The sequence below is a fragment of the Cydia amplana genome, chromosome 7 (genome assembly GCF_948474715.1).
Source record: "Cydia amplana chromosome 7, ilCydAmpl1.1, whole genome shotgun sequence".
Classification (NCBI taxonomy): Eukaryota; Metazoa; Arthropoda; class Insecta; order Lepidoptera; family Tortricidae; genus Cydia; species Cydia amplana.
In genome coordinates, this window is record NC_086075.1 from 5,062,094 (window position 1) to 5,083,834 (window position 21,741).

The 21,741-nt window shown below is 40.2% G+C and overlaps 2 protein-coding genes across 2 annotated transcripts in view; one reads left to right on the plus strand and one right to left on the minus strand.

Moving 5' to 3' along the window:
* The window catches only part of LOC134649371 (uncharacterized), a 385,348-nt gene that overhangs the window by 324,841 nt on the left and 38,766 nt on the right, over positions 1–21,741 (plus strand). The window contains exon 2 of the mRNA XM_063504092.1: positions 17,028–17,163. Coding sequence (XP_063360162.1) covers positions 17,028–17,163 — 136 coding nt within the window. The remainder of the gene's footprint in view (positions 1–17,027; positions 17,164–21,741) is intronic.
* On the minus strand, positions 202–5,513 carry LOC134649820 (uncharacterized). The gene is made up of 2 exons (XM_063504649.1): positions 5,070–5,513; positions 202–623 (listed from the first exon to the last, which is right to left on the minus strand). The coding sequence occupies exons 1-2, from the start codon at positions 5,430–5,432 to the stop codon at positions 294–296; spliced, it is 693 nt and encodes a 230-aa protein (XP_063360719.1). The 5' UTR covers positions 5,433–5,513; the 3' UTR covers positions 202–293.

A 21,741-nucleotide genomic window follows, 5' to 3' on the forward strand; every position in this document is an offset into this window, starting at 1 on the left:
TTAACTTATGTACAGAGATTTATTTGTAAAATAAAATTATTTTAATACAGTAGTACAACTACAAGTACAGTTTGTCGTTTCAACGTATTTTGGAAGATTGCCGTTGGCTGCTGGCGGCGGACGTTATATACGCATCCGATCGTTGACGATCTTCGAATTTCGGAGGCAATCGGCCGTCCGTGACGTCACGTAGGATGCGTTCTGAACATGCTCCCGGCGTTGAAGTACTTCAAGGAACCTATAATTGAGAGCAGGATGTGAGTGCTTGTGCATAATCCGGAGTGCAATGCACGTTACATGGAAGTGGGCAGGGGGCAAATATTATTAAATGCCCGCTTGATTATTCCCCGTTTTGTTTTTATATCTGCTACTCGGGCTATTCCATCTTTGCCCATATAAAGCTTTACTATGCGGCCGAGTAGCCACATTAAAGGGGGCACCCCTTTCTCCTTGATGATAACTAGGGCTCCCTCCACTAGTTGATCATGTGATGAAAACCATTTGGTTTTTTGCTGTAGTTGTGAAACATATTCTACTTTAAATCTGTTCCAAAAATGAAGTCTGAGCTGCTCCACGCGCCGATACCGCTGCAGCGTGTTGATCTTCTCCTCTGGCACAGGATTCTGCGAATTGGGAACAAACATAAGCGGTCGTCCAATAAGGAAGTGGGCTGGTGTGAGAGCGGTCAGATCGGAAGGGTCACTGGACATGGGGGTTAAAGGTCTAGAGTTCAGGACAGCTTCAATATCCGATAAACACGTGCTCATGCCTTCGAACGTTAAATGTGTTAGATTTAAAATGCGGCGCAAATGGTGCTTTACTGAGCGCACGCATCGTTCCCATAGGGCACCGAAATGCGGTGAATAGGGAGGTGAAAAAACAAAGTTAATTTCAGATTGAGCAAGATTTGATGCAATATCTGATTTTTGCAGTACTCTGTACAGCTCATTACAGGTACCAGTATAATAAGTGGCATTATCGCAATAAATATTTTTTGGTTTACCCCGGCGAGCAATAAACCGGTTTAAACTAGCCATGAATGCGTCTTTGGTGAGGTCTGAGACAAGTTCCAGATGCACGGCCTTTACTGCAAAGCATACGAAAATGCATATCCAGGCTTTGACTAATCTACAGCCCCTACCTTTGCGGTCAGCTATCAATATTGGACCTGCGTAGTCCGTGCCCGTGTTCAAAAACGGGTGATCTAATTGGGCACGCGTTGCAGGCAAATTTCCCATTATAGGTTGAACAGTTTGACCTTTGACCCTGCAACACGTCACACAACTATCTACCGTTTTTCGCGCCAAGTTCCTACCGCCTAGAGGCCAATAAAGCTGCTTGACGCTATTGAGCAATAATTGAGGACCTGCGTGCAAAAATTGTAAGTGAAAAAATACAAATATTAATTTTGTGAGCCTATGCTTGCTACATAATATGATTGGATGCTTGACGTCATCGCTGTAATATGTGTTATCAAGTCTCCCGCCTACTCTTAACAGCTGATCCGTATCAACGTACGGACTGAGAGAAAGCAGTCTATTTTTTGCAGGAAGACTTTTGCCTGATTTTAATGTGGCATATTCCTCTTCAAACATTTCTCTTTGAGACAGAGATATAATCGATTTTCGGGCCGAAGTTAATTCTGAACTTTGTAGAAAACCTGTAATCTTAGCCTTATTTCTTGAACAATTATTAATGAATCTCATGACATATGCTACGACTCGAACCAATTTAGAGAATTTGGAAACTCGATCGAGGAGGAGCGAAAATGGAGACTCTTGAATGTCTGTTGCCAGACAATGAACCATTTCAGGTAAATCTGTAGGCAATGCAGGCTGCGACTTGGGCAAGGCAAGTGAATCCTGCTTAAGAAATTCGGGACCTGTCCACCAAAGGTCAGAGGCCGCAAGAAGCCTAGCATTTAAGCCTCGTGACGCTAAATCAGCGGGGTTTTCTTTTGAGGGCACGTAGTGCCACGTGTGACCGGCAGTAACATCCTGTACCTCGCTCACTCGGTTGCGTACAAAAGGTTTAAGATTGGCGGGTGATGACGCTAACCACCCTAGGACTATCATTGAATCGCACCAAAATGTGCATTTATTAAATTTTATGGTGAGTGAGCTCAGTATCTTTGTAAACAGTCTTGCACCGAGCAACGCCCCAGATAGTTCTAACCGGGGAATGGTCGTGGCTTTAATTGGGGCAATTTTATTTTTAGAGGCTAAAAGACGGACCGTAACTGTCCCTGTGCTATCCTTCGTCCTCACATAGGCGCAAGCTCCGTACGCGGCCTCAGATGCATCTGCGAATATATTTAATTCTATCTCCTCACTAGAATCGCCTAAAACCCAGCGCGGAACTCTAATTTCATTGAGAAATGGTAAAGTGGTTTCGAATTTACCCCATTGCGCTTTAAGGGTGGGCGGTATCTTCTGATCCCACGAGCATCGTTCCTGCCACAATTTTTGCAGCAATATTTTTGCTTCTAAGACGCAAGGCCCTACTAAGCCTATCGGGTCAAATACCTGCGCGATTGACGAAAGTACGTGACGCTTTGTGACATTGTTACAAGTTTTTAAATTAATCGTAAAGAAAAGGGTATCGGTGTCACATTGCCAATTTAGCCCTAATGTTTTAGATGGCACGGAAATGCTCAAGTTTTGAATATTTAAATTATCTTTTGCACTATTTTGCGAACAATTATTTGTTTGTATGTGACCTTGTAACGCTTGCAATATTTCAACATTATTAGACCGTAATTTTCGCAAATTTAACTGACCTGATTTTAATGTGTCGATTACTCCCTTTCCCAACTGTATAGCATCATCGATGTTCGTGCTGCCGCTCAAGTAATCGTCGACATAAAAGTCATGTACGATCGATTGCTGTATGACTGAATCTGACGCCTCTAAACCTAACTGCTTTAAGCAGCGGCAAGCCAGAAAGGCAGCCGAAGCTGTGCCATATGTCACTGTATTCAGAGAGTAACACTCAAGACGATCGGTCGGATTAAAACGCCATAAAATCTGCTGAAGGCATCTTTGTTCAGGTGCAATTAGCATCTGACGGTACATCTTTTCGATGTCACCTGATATTACATACTTATGTTGCCTATATCTTAATAAAATTGAAATTAAGTCATCCTGAATGGTGGGACCGACTCTCTGTATTCCGTTCAAAGACACCCCTGATTTGGTGGGGGCTGACGCGTCAAAAACAACCCTTAATTTAGTGGTGAGACTGTTCTCCCTTACCACCCCAAAATGCGCCAAAAAACACTCTACGCCGCTGTCGCTCGACTCGCGCGCAGTGCAGGACATGTGACCTAATTCGAGATATTCATTCATGAACGCGTTGTAATTCTGCCTAAATTCGTGATCATGCTTTAACCTTTTTTCTAAAGATAAGAAACGGCACTTAGCCATTTCATAAGAGTCGCCTAGAATCTCTGGCGATTCTTTAAGTGGCATGGTAACAACGAACCGCCCATCGTCAGTCCGCGTCGTAGTTTTATTAAAATGTTCCTCGCAAATCCGCTCTTCGGGGGTGAAATTATGTACTGGCGATACACTATCGAGCTCCCAGAAACGCGTGAGCTGCTTGTCAATATCAGTGTCAAGTAATTCTGAAGCATGACAGAGAATGTGATTATTTTGATTGTTATTAAGGACCGAACCGGAAATTAACCAGCCTAATTTCGAGTCATACAGCTTGGGTTGACGCTTCCCTAAATCGATTTTATTAGTACCTAGCACTTCCCAGAATACTTCCGCGCCTACCAACATGTCTATGACCGACGGAATGTTGAAAGTAGGATCGCATAATTGAATATGCGACGGTATTTGCAGGTTCTTAATGTCTATGTATGACATTGGTAACAAATCCTTTATGTGAGGAAGCACACGACAGCTAAGCTCCAACTCAAAGTCTCCCGTCATTGATTTTATGGTGACGTTGCAAGACTGATTACTTTTAGATAATAAGGTATTGTTAATACCTGTCACAGTGGAGCCCGTGTAGGAAACCGGAAGCTGCAGCTTGCTGCGCAGCCTCTCGCTGATGAAGTTGGTCGAGCTGCAGTTGTCCAGCATGATGCGGACGACATGCAGAGCACCCTTGGCATCGCTGACTCTCACCAAAGCTGTGGAAAGCAGTGCAGAGGATTGCTGAGTCAAATTTATTTTTTCAGTGGTCAGAGCAGCTACCTCTACCGCGTCGCTATTTATTTCGGTATGAAGCAAGGTGTTGTGCCGTTCACTACAATATTTACAAGTAGACAGACGGCATTTAGACAACTGATGACCTGGTCTTAAGCACAGCTGGCATATGTCTAATTCATTGACTTTCTTTTGACGAAGGTCAACTGACAATTTGCGAAACGAATCGCAAGAAAACAGAAAATGATTCTGCGCACACATGGGACAGCTGTATTTTGGTTTATTAGCCTTATTATGAGTCTCAGCTACAACAAAAAAATTCTTTTGTTTATCAGGGTGGCGATTAGCCTTAACTGAACTCGATTTTGACTCATCGAGCGTCTCCAATAAATCAGACCTATTCGAAATAAACGTGGTAAATTGTTCCAACGTCGGAGGATTATCCAACGTATTTCTAAATTCTTCCCACTCGCGGCTGGTTACCGAATCTAATTTTGATGACATCATAAAAATAATAAGCGTATCCCACTCAGAGGTTGGTTGGCCTAAAGTGTTAAGCGCCCTAAGGTTTTTATTCGTAATGTCCAAAAGATGACGTAACGCCCTGTGAGATTCTTTGTGAATTTGCTCGACACTGAACAAAGCTTTAACGTGATTATTAACTAATAACCTCTTATTGTCATACCTAGCTAACAATAGCTCCCAAGCAGTCTTATAGTTCTCGGCTTTAAAATCCAAACTTCTAATTACTAATGCGGCACTTCCCTGTAGGGAGGAACGCAAGTAATGGAACTTGTTAATATCGTCTATAGAATCATTAGTGTGGATCAAAGACAAAAATGTATCCCTGAATTCCAAAAAATATTGATAGTTGCCGTTAAAGTGAGGTAGATCAATCTTAGGAAGCCTTACCAGATTATTTTTATGCTGGCACGAACCGGAACCCGCCTCAGACATAACCTTACTTTCGGCATCCACCTTGCCACGCTGGCGAAGTAATTCCCGAGCGCTGGCCAGGATGGCGAAGTACTGGTTCTCGAAATCCATACGCTCAACATATTGCTCCCGGGGGGTCTCCGATTCTACTTCAATCCGCTCCTGTAATTCATCAAACACTGCATACATTTCCTCAATCTTACTAAGACGGCACTGAATTTCACTGGCCTGTACGTCAGTTAACGTCGCTATCGATAAGTATGGCGTTAGGAACGTCTTAAAGTTGGTTAGTTTACATTTTAATGTTCCCCGCTGTTTAACTAACTGCGTTAACGACATTATTTGCACTAAATGAACTAAGGATAGGTTTTAAGCACTCCAATTAGAATTCACTTGAAGATAATTACCGTAAACGCAATAAATAACCGGGCGATGTTCACGCGCACAATAGGTATGCACTGATTGCATTGATCGATTACCGATAAGGAAAACACATGCGATGCGCTCGGCGACTAGGAGGATACTAAATGCACTGTTTCCTTGACCTCTAATAGCGAAATCGATCAGCTGATATGCGCTCGGTGATATATTCGCGCTTATGATTATTTTAACTGAAAATTAACTTATGTAATTTTAAAGATATATTTAAATTTAACTTTGACCGTTAGGATTTATAACTGACAAAATTTGAATTTATGTTGAAAATATGAGCAATATTAGTTCGAAATATTGAAGCTGCGTGGTAATTAACCACGGGAAAGGAAGAAGAATTACTTCTTTTAGGGATAGAAGGATATTGAAACGACCTTACTTGTGTTGAACCGTAATTCGACCTGTTCTCGCTGCTATGCCGATGCGTGACTCTCGCTGGACCTTGAAGTAGTAGGATGACGCTGCGCACGGCGATGCTGCGAATCGGGATCTCGTGGTGTTCTTCAGCTAACCCGGGACTTCTCGGGATCTTCGACGACCTTTGCTGAAGATGTCCTTGACGAAAACCGTTGGTAGTTGAAACCGCCGCTTGTTCGCCCGCTTGAGACGCCCCAGTCCTTAATATGGGATGCTGTAGTCGACTCGCGGAGTTCCTCTCTCCGGGAAACGGGATGAAGCTGCGTTGCGGACGCGTTCTTCGCAGGCGCTGGTACCGAAGTCGAACTCGACGCTCTTCTTCGACGGGTGAAGGACCAAATGTTGAGGCCTAGGCTCCTTTCTAGTGGTGCAGGGATGCCTAAGAGGATCTTCAATGAAGATTTGTTATTTTAACTTATGTACAGAGATTTATTTGTAAAATAAAATTATTTTAATACAGTAGTACAACTACAAGTACAGTTTGTCGTTTCAACGTATTTTGGAAGATTGCCGTTGGCTGCTGGCGGCGGACGTTATATACGCATCCGATCGTTGACGATCTTCGAATTTCGGAGGCAATCGGCCGTCCGTGACGTCACGTAGGATGCGTTCTGAACACTCCCGCTTAATAGGCACAATGTCTGTTGTGACACTTGTGTGACAGGCGACAGATAACCCTACATGCCAAAAGTGTGCTTTTGATGGGCTTTCAATAACTAATATTACAATCACTTAATTTTGGTACACTGTATCAGCCATACTATTTTATTAACATACAAGAAAAACTCTGTGTTGACATAGACTAGATAAAATGTTTAGCCAATTCAGGGGTCGGACAAAAAGTGCGGATGACGTAAAAATGACGTAATCTTGCACACAGGATGATGTTTGAGTTTGTATTTAAACTTCCGTGTGACATGTAGTAACAAAGTAGTATTAATGAAGTAACAAAATAATCGTAAATAAATCCATGGAATTAATAATACAGGTGGTAGGGTGATGTAGTGAATAAAATAAATTTCACGAAACTTGCCACAATATTCGAGTAAAGATGACATTTTAGAGCGTTTTCTTATACATTAGTAAATATACATTTTAGCTAAATATAATCGTCAAGATACAATAGCTAAACAATAACGAGGTCAATTTATTGTTCATCTGATTGACAATGTGTCAGTCAAAAACGTACTTACTCATTTCAAGTGGCGATATCGTTTAATAAAGAGGTTGATAAATGATAAGTGATAATTGTTTATGAAAATCAAAAATACTATTTGAAATCATCCTATAAGTGGTTTGACGTCATCCGCACTTTTTGTCCGACCCCTGGGCCATTACGTTGTGGCCTGGAATAGTACTATATGGTATAAAAGGCTAATATCTAGCTCGGCGTTGAAAATATATAAAATTTACTATTACTGTTTCGTCCAGTATTATTGCAGTTTACCACACAATAGCTATCGTGACCCATTTTTATCGTAAGTATGATTATAAAGCTAAAATAACTGAGAAGTATGGGAATTGACAGAAACACGGTTACCAATCTTGTCATTATTGGCCACATCAAGCGCTGCGATCGTTTCGGCTTCCCCAACCACCCGCTTTGCACGGAGCATTTGGAAAGGTGTAATGCACAGTTTTTTAAATCACCACAAAAGCCGTAATCTTTTTTTTAATTCTACCTTATATTATATACGAGTATAATCCGTTACAAAAGCTGCGTTATAACTCAGACACCCGCCGTATTATATTATAAAACTGTATTCCTCCATAAAATACCCCGCATAACTTAATCCGGCTCGGCTCCTACTTCAAGTTTTTCCAGTCCCGCCGGCGAAACAGTAATATCTCAGTATAACACCCATGGCAAGATGAGACTTTGTCTCATTAAGCCCGTTTATGAAGCAAGCCATTTATTAGGAGCAGCTGTGACCCTGTCTTAGCGAGGGAGTTCATTGTAATCATTTAACTTCGGGGGGCTTTTGTTTACATTACATACGTGTACGGGCCAATTTGAATTGTTTGGGTGGTTGAATTAGTACTTATAGTACATAGTTTTGTGAATTTAAATATTTATATCGTTGTTTAAAGGAGCCCACAGATTACCAGTTCGCCGGACGATATCAGCCTGTCAGTTAAACGCAAAAGGTGACAGTTCCGAACATTATTATATTACACATAATTACCATTCGCCAGTAGATCAGCGAAGGAACCCGGGACTCGAGTACTAAATATCGGAAACCTCATACGAAAATGTGTTCTATCGAAGTACCATAGTTGTTCCAAACGCTTGCCCAGCTCGAACAACAAGAAAAGGATGACTAGAACTTCATCGAGACACTTCATTTGGTTCATGCTTATTATAGTGGAACTAGTGCTTATTAGTAAGAGACTTGTGAGGAGCAGACCTCGGCGGACTTTCTCCGATCAGATTGGGGAAATCCTGAAGAAGCCTTTCAAGGTCAAGAGCACTAAACCGGCGAGCGTGTATGAGGAATGTTCTGAAAGTAACGGAAGCGAAAGAGGTATGTCAGGATCGTACCAAGTGGAAATCCGTAGTCTCTGCCTACCCCTTCGGGAAATAGGCGTGATTATACGTATGTTTGTAAGAGACTCCAAGTTCGTTACACTGGTTAGCTAGGGAGCTCTATTTTTCCCTGGCTAGTCGGGCAATGGTAATACAACTCCAGGAGCGGCAGACGGAGGTCACGTCGAGGCAGGCTGACGCCGCGCACGTCCATTCGCAAATGGCGCGCAAAATTATACGCTCCGCACACACGAGCGAGCGCACCGTAATGTACTCGGGAGCACAGAGGTTTGCTAGTATAGATAGAACACCCATGTAGTCTGGGTTGTTGGAAGTAAGTAACAGCGAAACTGTGAGGCGCCTACAAATAGCTCACAACGGTCTCAGAAGGAGAAGTATGTACAGTCTCTAAACTTTGTCTTTATGTATTAGAACAAATTAAATTATTTTCAGAAAATATTTTAATTTGTTTTTATTTCAAGTAGACACACTACTATAAATTATAAACTTTGAATAAATGTCATATACTAAGAAAAAGTGACCAAGGCCTCCAGTGCCCCAGGCTGGAAACGAACCAGCGTCCTCTGCTATCGCGGCAGGTGCCTTTAATTCGTCATTTACATAATAAAATAATGTACTTAATGTAAATATAACGTTACTTAACAGTCACTAGGGCCGATTTTTATTTGGTTTTCTGTTTTTTTTTTGTTAGCATTGGATAAAACATGCGACTGGTGGGAACATGCAACAAACCGTGATGCAAGGGGAGGCCTTTGCCCAGCAGTGGGACACGAAATAGGCTGTTATAAAAATAAAAAAAAATTGGATAAATATTTGGCTGTTTTGAAGAGCTCCTCATTCTGGATGGAATAAATACGAAATCAAAACTTTCGTTGAGCTGTGAAAATTCCATGCGTTTTCGTAACTCAGAGAAAGTTTTTTAGGACATACGGTTGTGCTTAGGTATATATTGTACAGAATAGGGAACTCTATCCACGAAATTTGTCGATAAAAAAATTACAACAAAATAGAAACCGGCCCACTAACATGTACTTTTCGTGCAAATCGCGATACATGCGATATCTATTTTGATATCATGTCTGTGTGAAGATCAACCTCCAAACGCAAACAGCAGAAAGAAAAATAATATGACATCTACATACGACATTTGTTTTTAAAGCAGCATTTCCACGAGCTCATCTTGTTATGTAGATTCTTGCTTTCGGAAAAGGATGAGCGTCGCTTTAGAATTAAACGAAAAATCCCTACTTTGTGTCATTTGCATAACTTTGACATTTGCTCATGACTTCACGAAATTGGTTAATTAGAGGCATGTAGCGGGGTTAGGGGAGGGGGGGACAAGGTGTTCTTTATGTAACCTTTACCCCCTTATCTGGGTTCATATTGCGTTCTTTTTGTAATGTTAGATAGACAGTACGAAATGTCATCTAAATTTAAGGTAAGAGGAAAGGGGACGATGTCACGTGACCGCTGATAATGTCATTTGATTTTCGCTCCTAAATCCATCTTAGTTATAATAATCAAAAAATCGAAAAAAGACTAACAAAGAGGCATAGCTATGGTTATATACAATCCATGGTAAATATATAAATGGGCACGACGTTTGTTCGAAGAAGCCTTAGTATACTATCGTTTTAATATTAGATTTAAAGGTTTTAAATTGTGCGTCGATATTTTTGGAGTCTTTTAATGTGAATAAGTTTTATTTCATTTATATTTTAGTTATAATAAATAATAATAAATAAATATTAGGGGACATCTTACACAGATCAACCTAGCCCCAAATTAAGCAAAGCTTGTACTATGGATGATAGGCGACGATATACATACTTATATAGATAAATACACACTTACATACATAGAAAACATTCATGACTCAGGAACAAATATCTGTGCTCATCACCCAAATAAATGCCCCTACCGGGATTCGAACCCAGGACCATCGGCTTCACAGGCAGGGTCACTACCCACTAGGCCAGACCGGTCGTCGAGTTATATTTTAATAAACTTTATAAACAGTCTACACGAATCAATTATTATGTCTAACGAATGTTTTCGTTTAATTCTATCTACATATACTCGTATGTAAAGTCCGGGGTCTAGTAATGAGTAGACATGTGAGACATGTCCTGAAACGGCTGAAATATTATACCCAATAGGTTAGGCCCGGCACCATTGTTATTACATAATACAATAACAATACATTGCCTTTATAATAATGGCTATTCCAAAATGAACGATGCAAACTAATAATTATACACACGGCATTTACATATGAATGGTTTCAATTATTGGTCGAACCTGCAGGTAATGAGATTCCTATTCAGTCGATAACACGGGGGAATAATTTAATAATTAATTTCGCGAAAACCTCAAGCGATATTATAATACTCCCTTCTGCTTGTGACTTAGTCCGCGTATTAGAAGTACTTATTTAAAATTACAAAAACAAAAAATAATAATTTAGCTAGAAACGCATTGTTTAAAAACAAATTAGAAACAATATTGATTGATACATTTTATTACCTACTCGATTAAAGATTTTGTTAATAAAGATAGTTTATACCATAGTTTTTTGTTAACTATATTATTAGTTATTGCTTTTTAATGAAAAACCTTGTTTAGTTTTTAAGCTTTAATGCTGTGTGTTTATAGAACAAAATTGCTTTGGCTCTTCTTTAATGTATTTGATTTGACTCGTTATTTTACGTAACCGTTATTTTAAATCCAACTTTAAACACGACCGTCGGTAAAAGGGTTGCGCAAACATTGGCGGCCATCAGAATAAAGATAGAGACAATAAAAGCTGTAATAATAAACGGTTGCATTGCAAAAGTTTATTATAGTTCCATCGTATTTTCTACACGACATTCTATATTCTATTTGCATGGCCTTTGACTCCGCCAAACATTTTTAGTGTTCCGTACAAAACTTTGTTCACGGAACACTTATGGGATCACTTCGGTCTTGCAAATCAGTTAAATGTATTTTTTTCTGACTTCTTGCGGTTTAGAACCTTAATACCTAAATAATAAAGCAAAGATCCTATCAAGTAAGGAAGCGGAAAAACTGCTGTATTAATGTGGTTTGTACAATTTTCACTGAAGTATTGATGTTATTCCAGGGGCGCCCATGTAATTCGATTTAAGCCGTTTTGCCAATTTTATAACCTACGTTTTACCATACAGATATCGAATAAAAGCCTCTCCGCCATTTGTGTGCATTGAAAATTCGACAACACTACTATTAACGTTATATGTGGCTTTCCATTACAGAAGGGTTCTTATGCTTCAAGTGCAATAAGGATTTTTTTTTTCTGAAATACCAGCAGAAATTCTAATATAATTGTCCTTTACTTTGGCCCGTTATCGCACATGAGGTATAAAGACCCTTCTTTGATGGAAAGCCACATATTTTTCCCAGCATATTTTACTCCAGACTTAAACCTATAGCATCAGCTTAACATAGTTGGCAGCTTTGTGTAAAATTATCCTCAGACATTTAAAATTCAAATGTCCCCCACAATGGCGCTGACGTCTCACTAATCGATGTCGATTGAACTGCATCCAGGGTATTTGCACAAACACTGGATCGGGCCACGAACAAATCCGAGCGAAGTGACGCTCAGCGGTTATAAATCCTGGATTTGTATTGCTATTGCTGGTGCGATGCGGGCGAGCTGATCGCTCAATGGACCAGTGTAACAACACTAACAACAGTGGTTGTTTCTAAAAACGTGATATCGTCGTGTTGTATGGGAACAAGAATACACATTGTGTGTTTTGAATTTTAAATGTCTAGGGATAATTTTACACAAAGCTGCCAACTATGTTAAGCTGATGCTATAGGTTTAAGTCTGGAGTTGCAGCTAACCCGAGCGAAATGACAGCTAACTAAAATGATTCCAATACTGTTTAAATATCAACAACGCATGCCGTATTGATTTTTTTCATCTGACAATTTCACTGCACAGACGTCTCGATCCGACTGATGGCAGATTGGCATAACAGGGCTTAGAGATAACTGTCAATGTGTTTGTGTCGCCCGTACATACAAGGATATTGGCAGATGACGGAATCCTAGTTGTGTAGCGACGAGGTAGCGACTAATCCTAGCGACACTACGACTACGTTGTATTGTAGGTCCATGAGCAAAACGCTAAAGAGAGAGGATGTTGTTCGTCTGCATGACAGGCAGGCAGGCTATCAATTCGCTATTCTAAGTCCTATAAACGAACGGGAATAGCATCCTTCACTAATCCAGGCAGATTCTAGACTTCGACCATGCTCCCCGGGGAGCTGTACGTATGGCCGCGATTCCCAATTAGTTGCAACTTGGCCTCATATTTCTTTTGCGGCGGGCGACTCGCGTTACCCGGCGTGTGGGAAGTTGTTTAACTAGGGAGGAATTTGTCCGGTATGGAGGCGTAATTAGGTTAGAATATGATACCAGTCTGTCGTCTATAATCTGAAATAATATATTCTACCGTCCCGTTTCTTAGATACTGGCATAGAACTCACAACCCAAACTATTATAAGGCCTTGTAATTTTAAATATAGGTATACTTAAAAAATGTTGTAGAGCTCCATAAAGATTGAATTTTTGGTCGAGTGGAGTGTGAGAGTGGAGTTAACCAAACTATGGCATATGAAAGTTTAAGAAGGAATGAGCGAAAGAAGGAAGGAATCAAACAGGCCTTCAAACCTCTGATGTATTATAATGGTTTTACGATAAACAAATAATATTCATAACATAATCGTCTGTCAATTCTAACAAACCGTTGATTTCTGTTTCTTAGAAACAGACAAAATTTTACAAAAATTTTAAAGAGGTTGCTAAGTTTTATGAATAAGGGGGTAAAACATCAGATGGCCCCAATATGTTCCACAACGACTGGTCGTGCGCTGCCTCCATCCAGCAGCTCTCTAAGGTCTTGGCAAAACCTTCACCTCGTTAAGCTCCAAGCTGCGTTTTCCAGTGAATAGTTACCTAGAAGCGACCGATGTTCCATATCATCTAAACTTCTATAACGATAATCGCCAGCATGCTTAGCTTGCCACTGCAAACGCGGACAAAACTACAGTTAAACCATAACGATTAAGGCGAAAACACACTTATCCCACGTACGCAACGTATGCAATGCATTATGACATCTGAACCCTGAAAGTTGTATGCTTAGAACCATACTTGTCATGCGTTGCGTTGCGTATGACAAGTATGTTTCTAAGCATAGTCAGGGTTCCGTCATAATGCATTGCACGTTGCGTATGTGGGATAAGTGTGTTTTCGCCTTTACACTTATGACTATTCATAAACGCGTTACTGGCTTAAATTAGCTATGAACCGTTTGACTTTATCTGTCATTTTGACTTATGTATTTGTAAGAATAAAATAAGAATAAGAAAGGGATATAACATAATTTAACTAAATCAGGCCCGTAAAGTCACCGAAGTCAAAGGAGTCATTTAAAAATCACTCGTTTTCGTAAATCGAAATAATCATGTTTTGGTTTCGGCCGAAACTAGAGCAAAACCGAACCTTCGGTTTTGGTTTTGGTTTCGGCAAGAAATCCGGTTCCGGTCGGACACTAAGTATTAGAGAGTCTAGATACGTAGTCATATGCGCTACAAACGTGGATTATCACAGTACATATGCCCTTAGCAAATCATTTCATTCAAGGGTCTACGAATTACGGCATATTAAAAATATAAAACCGTTTACGTTCATCTGTTGCTCGGTAATCATCTGCATTTAATGGATACGATCTACATTGTTCAAATACCCATCAATCTTACTTACCTGAATTTAGGCGTTTGAAGTTTTTAATTAAAAATGGCCGCTGCGTTTTAACGATCGTTTCTAGTGATGTACCGTGGGAATACAGTGAAGAGACCGTGCTTAAAACGGTGCATAAGCGGGAAAAAATTGATGTAAAGTTGCAGGAATTAGTGTAAAATGGTATATTACTCGAGAAATCCTATCAAACGTGACGTATTAAGCGTATTTTACTGTACCTATTTGATTTGACGTGGCAATACTACATTTAGGTACCTATTATTAACCGTAAGAGATTAAGGTAGACAGAGGAAGAGGAGGATGTCTGAAAGATAATATGAACAGAAAAAAGGTCATATGAGGTGAGAGAGACAGGTAGTTATGAAAGTGACAAATCGCACCGTGCAGCACGCACCAACCCAAGTCGCAAATAAATGACAAAGCAACAAGCAAATAGTAACGTTAAAATTTATTTTTGAAAATAAAAAAGGTAAAACTTGCACGTTACCACGTTCAATGTCTTGAACCTATGAGTTCTGACATAGGACCTATCACACTTTGAGATTTCCAGATACCTATTTACTTAATTAGAAAATATTATCGGCAACATTCCCGCTTCATAAAATATTTCCGGTACCTAACGGCTCATCACTATCATTCCAAGGACATGCGGCGGGACCGCTCATAAATTAATCATTCACTCTGCTCTCTGCCACTTACAGACATTTCCTATTTTCTATCCACGGGAAACTAAAGTTATGAATTAAGTTTCAAAATTATAAGGCTTCTTGCGCTGTTCTAGTTAATAAACGGTTGCTCTAGCAATTACTTGGTATTGCGAGGTAATTTCCCGTTTTTATGTCTTCTCTGGAAGTATTGGAATTCTGGAAATACTTCACTTATTAAACTTCACTTAATGAGTGTATGTTGTACCTAATACCTACAAAAACTATTGGCTTCGTTAAGGTCCTCAAAGAAAAACGAAGTGAAGTGTTATTAGACACAAAAACACATTATGGTACACTTGCATCATATACAATATCTACATGTAAAGAAGTTTATCTACCTAATTCTAATTTTCCACTCACTAACTCCAAGGTTAGCTGGAAGAGATCCCTTATAGGGATAAGTTCGCCTTTGTACCTAAATTTATGTAAATTTCATGTGAACCTATTTTTGTACAAGTGATTTACTACTACTACTACTACTAAAGTATTAAGGCTTGGCCAGACACAGAGCGCGACGCAGCGACGCGTCCGCGCCGCGCGACCGCGGCACATGCTAACAGGTTACCGACGTCAAACAGACTGCGTCCCGCCGGTATCACGCCCCGCTTCTGTCGCGCCCCGCGCCGCGCGGCCCCTTGCGTCCGCGCAGCGCTGCGCCGCGCGGACGCGGCGGGACGCGGCGGGCCGCCGCGTTGCGCTGGGTCACATCAGTCGGATCGGACGTTAGGCAGCGAGCGGTGGCGCGCGGCCGCGCCGCGTTCCCGCGCGGCCGCGCCGCGTTCGCGCGCGCGATGAGGGCGTGTTGAGAGCGCGGTCCGCGCGCGCCCTGTTTGAACAGTCATCGCGTCCGCATCACGCGGCGCGGACGCGGAGCTGCGTCGCGCCAAATCGCGCTCTGTGTCTGGCCAAGCCTTTAAGGTAATTCATTATGTTATGATTAAGGGTTGCTGAAACCATGGACCTAGAGCTGAAACACCATTTGATCGGATCATTGAGGCAGTTTTGCTTGTGCGAATAACGTCCTTCCCATATGTACATAATTACTTAAACATTATACCCTCAACTTTTAATTCGTAGTAACTCACATAACCTAACGTTGAGGACTTCGTCCAACGCGACCCTTTCCGTTTCCCCTAAAATAAACACACGTGAAACATACCCGATTAATCAAACTACCTCCACGGTAACCGAATAAACTGCGCCGGCAAACACGGCTTGCCGATGTACCTATGTATTTAAATATTTCACTTGTCCCGCCGTTCCGTTCTCGCTGATTCAATTATTACCGATTAAAGTCTCACTCAATCACCGACAAAAATGAGACCGAACTTTTTACGAAGTTGATTTTGTATCTCATTAAATCGTCAGTTGCAAAATCGACCTTGTTTGCTCGCGGTGAAGGTGACTTTTAGAGAAATATCGGCATCGCAATGGCTTTATGAAGTATTCGAAATTCCCAAATTGATACGACCAACAACGCAAATTTACCAGTGAAAAATGAAACACGACTCTATTGACAGAGTTGTTGGGGCAAATTTACATGTTTAAAAATTTTTAAAAACTTATTAGAGCTTGTTTTTGTTTTTATATAGTTTCCTGGATTATTTAACAAGTAAAAACTGAATTCTGTTTGATCACGATTCGTTTGAATTGGGCAGTAATGGTTAGTTTACATACTTTTGAAACGAGTTTTGGGAACGAATTCGCTTTGAGCTGGTGTGATTTGGTGCTTGATTTTTTGTTTTTTATCAAACGAAGTCTATAAGGAAATGGTTTTGATAAATTCGAGTTTTTGGGATGGATACAGAAATATTTTCGTATTCAAATATATTTTATACTCAGGTTTCATTTTTTGTACTACATCGAACTTTGGTGTTCGGTCGGAAATTAAATTCTTTGACTGTACCTATTTAGTTCCAAAGGCGAAATTTTCTAGTGTTGTAAATTTGTATTGTTAAACACGGTGTTACTAAGAAGTCTAGGTAGTACCTATTTCTCCCATACTTCTATTTATTAGTTAACATTTTGTTACAGGGGTGAAACTATCACCGTTCGTGCGGCATTGGCAGCCGGCGGCATACGAGCGCGTGCGGCGGCGGCGCTCGGCGTCGCCCGCGCACGCGCCCAAACTGCCCAGCACCCTGCGCCTTTCCTTCCGCGCACATGACAGGTAATCGCCTTATTCTCATTGCCAATGCTATTTTTGATTTTGTCCGAGTTTTTTCTTCCTTTCATACAATTTTTTGCTTTAGAACTATGTCAATCAAATAATAGTAACACCTGAATGAAAGACATTTGAATTAATTTTGGACTTTGGTTGTATGGTTTTACGGTAGTGTTAATCTATTAAAATATTGATTTAAAGAAAGAATCTAGAGCGACTGAATCTTCTGTAAGTAGATAATAATTCTTATTGTTTGTTGAAGGGGAGGCGTAAATCTTATACCTGTACCTAGCTGTAACGCTACCAACCAAGGAGACATTTAAGAGAATATTTGGAGCTTTTTGATATTTAAAAACTGATGATAATTAGGTACTTAACTATTTTATTTTACATGATTTGTGGTTTAGTTATCTTATCTTATCTTATTGTTTTCGGGGGCCCTTGCGGATACACTTCGACCAGACTTCGACCCATAGGGATCTTTTGTGCAATTACCCCCTAGAGAAGATCCGTCAACTACTCAAGAGCTTTTCCCACCATATCCATGTGTCGGATGATGGAGCTCATGGGTAGCGTTTTAAAGTCCTTCGGTTCCAGATATCCAAAGTCCTTCATTCTTTGTCTGGCTAGGGCGTGACATTCACACATTAAGTGTTTCACTGTCTCTTCCTCTTCGCCACACATACGACAATCGGTGTTGTCAGAGTGTCCCATCTTGGCCAGAATTCCTTTGACCCCGTAATGGCCAGTAAACACCCCCGTTATGATTTGGAGTTGTCTTTTGCTAAGTTTCCAAAGCTTTTTGCTCCAGCCGGAGTCTACTCCTTGCATAAAGAGCTTTGCATGCTTTAGACCCGTCAGACTGTCCCATTCTTCCTGATGTTTGGTCTTGGTATGGTCTTGTGGTTTAGTTACGTCTCATTATTGGTACCTTCGGCGTCTAACATGGGGGTGTTTACTATACCGAGCTAATATTTTACAAAAATCGATTTATTAGCGCCTCGCCAGTCAACTCGGCGTCATAATCAATCGCCACGTTTAAGGTTTTGCCTGTTAATATTTGTTCCTCGATGATTGATGTTCAACCGCCGCAAACCAAACAAACTCCGAAACTTGGCTTCCAAACTTGGAGGTTGGTGCAAGGTAATATCAATTTTACGTTTAATTTTTTTTTCAATTAAAATAATAAAACGTAAAATTGAGGGACTTTTCCAAAAATATTGGGTACTTTACATGAGAAGACATTTTATTGAGTGTGTGATAAAATGGGGGTCGTAACATGCGGTCCTGAACACGTTATAGAGAGATTGTAATGTGTGTGTAGATAAAGCAGTGAATTTAACTGTACATAATCACTCGTGTGACGTTTTTAGGAAACTCTCTTTCAGCTCTTTTCATAAACCCACACTCGTATTTTAATACCATTTATGTAGCAGTCACATAAACTAATATGATAAAGTGCAGTTTGTACAAATTACCTATACTTATAGCAAATTATTAAACTGAAGCAACATACACGATAACGCAACTGTGACAGCGCCAGCGTGTCATAATCATTTGCAACGTTTGAGTTTTTGCCTGTTTATATTTGTTTTCCGATGATTGATGGCCCAATACCGTCGGCAAACCTTCGCTGCCGACAAAAAAACATAACTTGGCTTCCACACTCGTCGGCATAATAAATATAGGGTTTATTAGATATTTCAGCTAAATATAGCTATCTATCTATCTAATCTAATCTAATACCTTTAAACGACCAATTCTTGTTTGTTTATTTATTTATATCATAGACTAGGAATCTTCCTATTTCTAGGATTCCTAGTCTATGATTTATATAAACAAATAAAATAAATTTATATTTCGGGATCTCGGAAACGGCTCTAACGATTTCGATGAAATTTACTTTGTGGGGGGTTTCGGGGGCGAAAAATCGATCTAGCTAAGTCTTATCTCTGGGAAAACGCGCATTTTTCAGTTTTTACATGTTTTCCGAGCAAAGCTCGGTCTCCCAGATATTAGGTTATTTATCAGAGAGTGTCACCTATGCAGTCATCACTAACATCTTATAAAACAAAGTTCCCCACTGTGGATGTCTGCCTGTATGTATGTTCGCGATAAACTTAAAAACTACTTACTGAACGGATTTTCATGCGTTTTCACTTTTCAATAAGAAGGTTCTTGAGGAAGGTTTAAGGTAGGCATATAATTTGTTAAGGTTTACCCGTGCAAAGCCGGGACGGGTCGTTAGTTTTTTTAATTTCTTTATCTAAATATTTCATGAATTTATCTAAGGTAATTTAAATATCTATATAAAGGCTCCTCTACATGATGGGCCAACGCCGGCCACTCCAAGGGACGCAGCCATGCGGTAGAATGAGATAGCAATATCACTTGCTCCCTCTAACGCATAAATGCGTTCCTTGGAGTGGCCGGCGTTGGCCCATCGTGTAGAGGAGCCATAAGGTGGTAGCAAATAACCAAACCAATTTTTACCATAGATTTTATATCTTAGAGTAAAAAAGTTGAATTGCTTAAAAGACTATTCCCTGAAAAATCATTTAAAAAACTGAATTTACTCGTATTCAATGTTTTAAATGGGCGTTTTCTAAAATAAATATCGAAAACCTGATTCTTTCAAATCTGGACGTTCTTGGGCTCATTTTACTCAGAATCGACAGCATTCTCCATTCCGCCATTAAAAAAAGATGTCCCAAAATGTCCATTCCATTACGTCATGTTTTATTATGAGGAAATTTTTCACTTGTATGGACGTGACGTAGTGGAATGTACAATTTTCATACAAATTTTTGGGACAAGTTTTTTTATCATCAGGATTGAATATGCTAGTGATTCTGAGTTGAAAGAACCCAAAAATACCAGGATCTGTGTGAATCGGGTTTTCAATATTTATTTTAGAAAACGCCCAAATATGCCACTCGCTACACTTGTCAATTTGGTATTTTCCAATTTAGGGACGTTACAATGCACTTATGATACAATGCAATACCTATTACTCGATGAGGCGCATCTGCTACATATACTTCAATAAGTTATATGTTGCGAATTAGTAGAGGTGGGAATATTGTGCAACAAGCCCTCGTTAGGCCAAGACTTGACGCGTATATACGTCGGGTAATAATTACGTAATTTAGCTATCCAGCCCTATTCAGAATTAACAACTTATTACAGTTTTGATCTAATTTTTATTTGACCTTGAAAATCGCTTTCGCCCATTGGTGCGTGCGAAATGAAGTGAACACGTCGATCGTCATGGTCGTAGCAAAACCAGTGCAAACCCATAACGAATTGTTGAATTAGAATAGACCTCCTGTATTCTCTATCACACCTAGGGTTTACAATCCGGATCCGAAATGTATGAAATTATCCGGATCTGGATCCGGATCCGCGGATCTTCCCATACATTTCGGATCCGTAGTGCAAACCCTAATCACACCTAAGCCCCTTCGAAGCCGTTAATAATATATTGTTGGTGTATTCAGATTTCCTCGTTTATCTAAACTTGGTTAAACAATGTTTTCCATGTGTATGTACTATGCAGTCGACAAGCTGAATAAACTAGCAAATCAGACATTTCATCTAAATACCATATTATTAATAATCTACAATTAGATGAAAAACACTTTATTGGCTCAAGTCAGTGCTAAGATAGACGAACTTTAGTAGCCTTTCCACAACTATAGACGGTCAAACGAATTTGTCAGTAAATAGGAACAAAAAAAACTATACTCATCCTTTTCTTTTGGGTGCTAGTACTAGTGTAAGACAAAGATAGTATGACTCTCTCTGTCTATGTTTGAAATAAGACAGTCCTTTGAAGAAGAAGAAGAAGAAGAAATACATTTATTTAGCATCAGGTACAAGTAACACACAATACAAGTAACACAAACAACTTAGATGCTAAACAGGATCCCCACTCAGCATAATGCCACGGCAAGCCATGACGCTGATTTTCAGTGGCTACCTGACTATAGGTACCTTAGCACTCTTAGCAGTGTTTTATTGACATATTCTCTAACGTCTGCGTAACTTACTTCCTATACATCTCACTCGCATTTATATGCGAGTACGAGCGAGATGCATAGTTACGCACACGCTAGCGAATATGTCAGTGTCAAACTGGTGGTAGCCGTATTCTTTTTTACCTTTCACCTATGAAATAGGCTCCCTAGGAACTACTTAGCATAGCATTTCATAAGCAACCAACCCTATTACCGATAGCATTGCCCGACTCATCGGAATGTACGAACTAATCCACTTCCAACACACCTTCATCAACATCACATCGCACTTCCTATCCCCCTTTTATTTTCAACTTTATTTAAGCGCATCAAGGTTGAATTTTCTATGTTTATTGTAGCATAGATAAGAGGTTATAAATGTATCGACCATCGAGTGGAGTGCAGGGGTGTTATTCCAAACCATCGCCAAGCAAGGACTTCCTGCGTCGCACAAACTGAAATGAACTACAGGGGTGAGTCTGCGCCCTTTCTAGCAAGTTCGTCCTCTTCTTCGTTTTCCTTAAGGTTCCGTCACACAGGCGCGTTTTCCGGGCGGGGCGTGAGT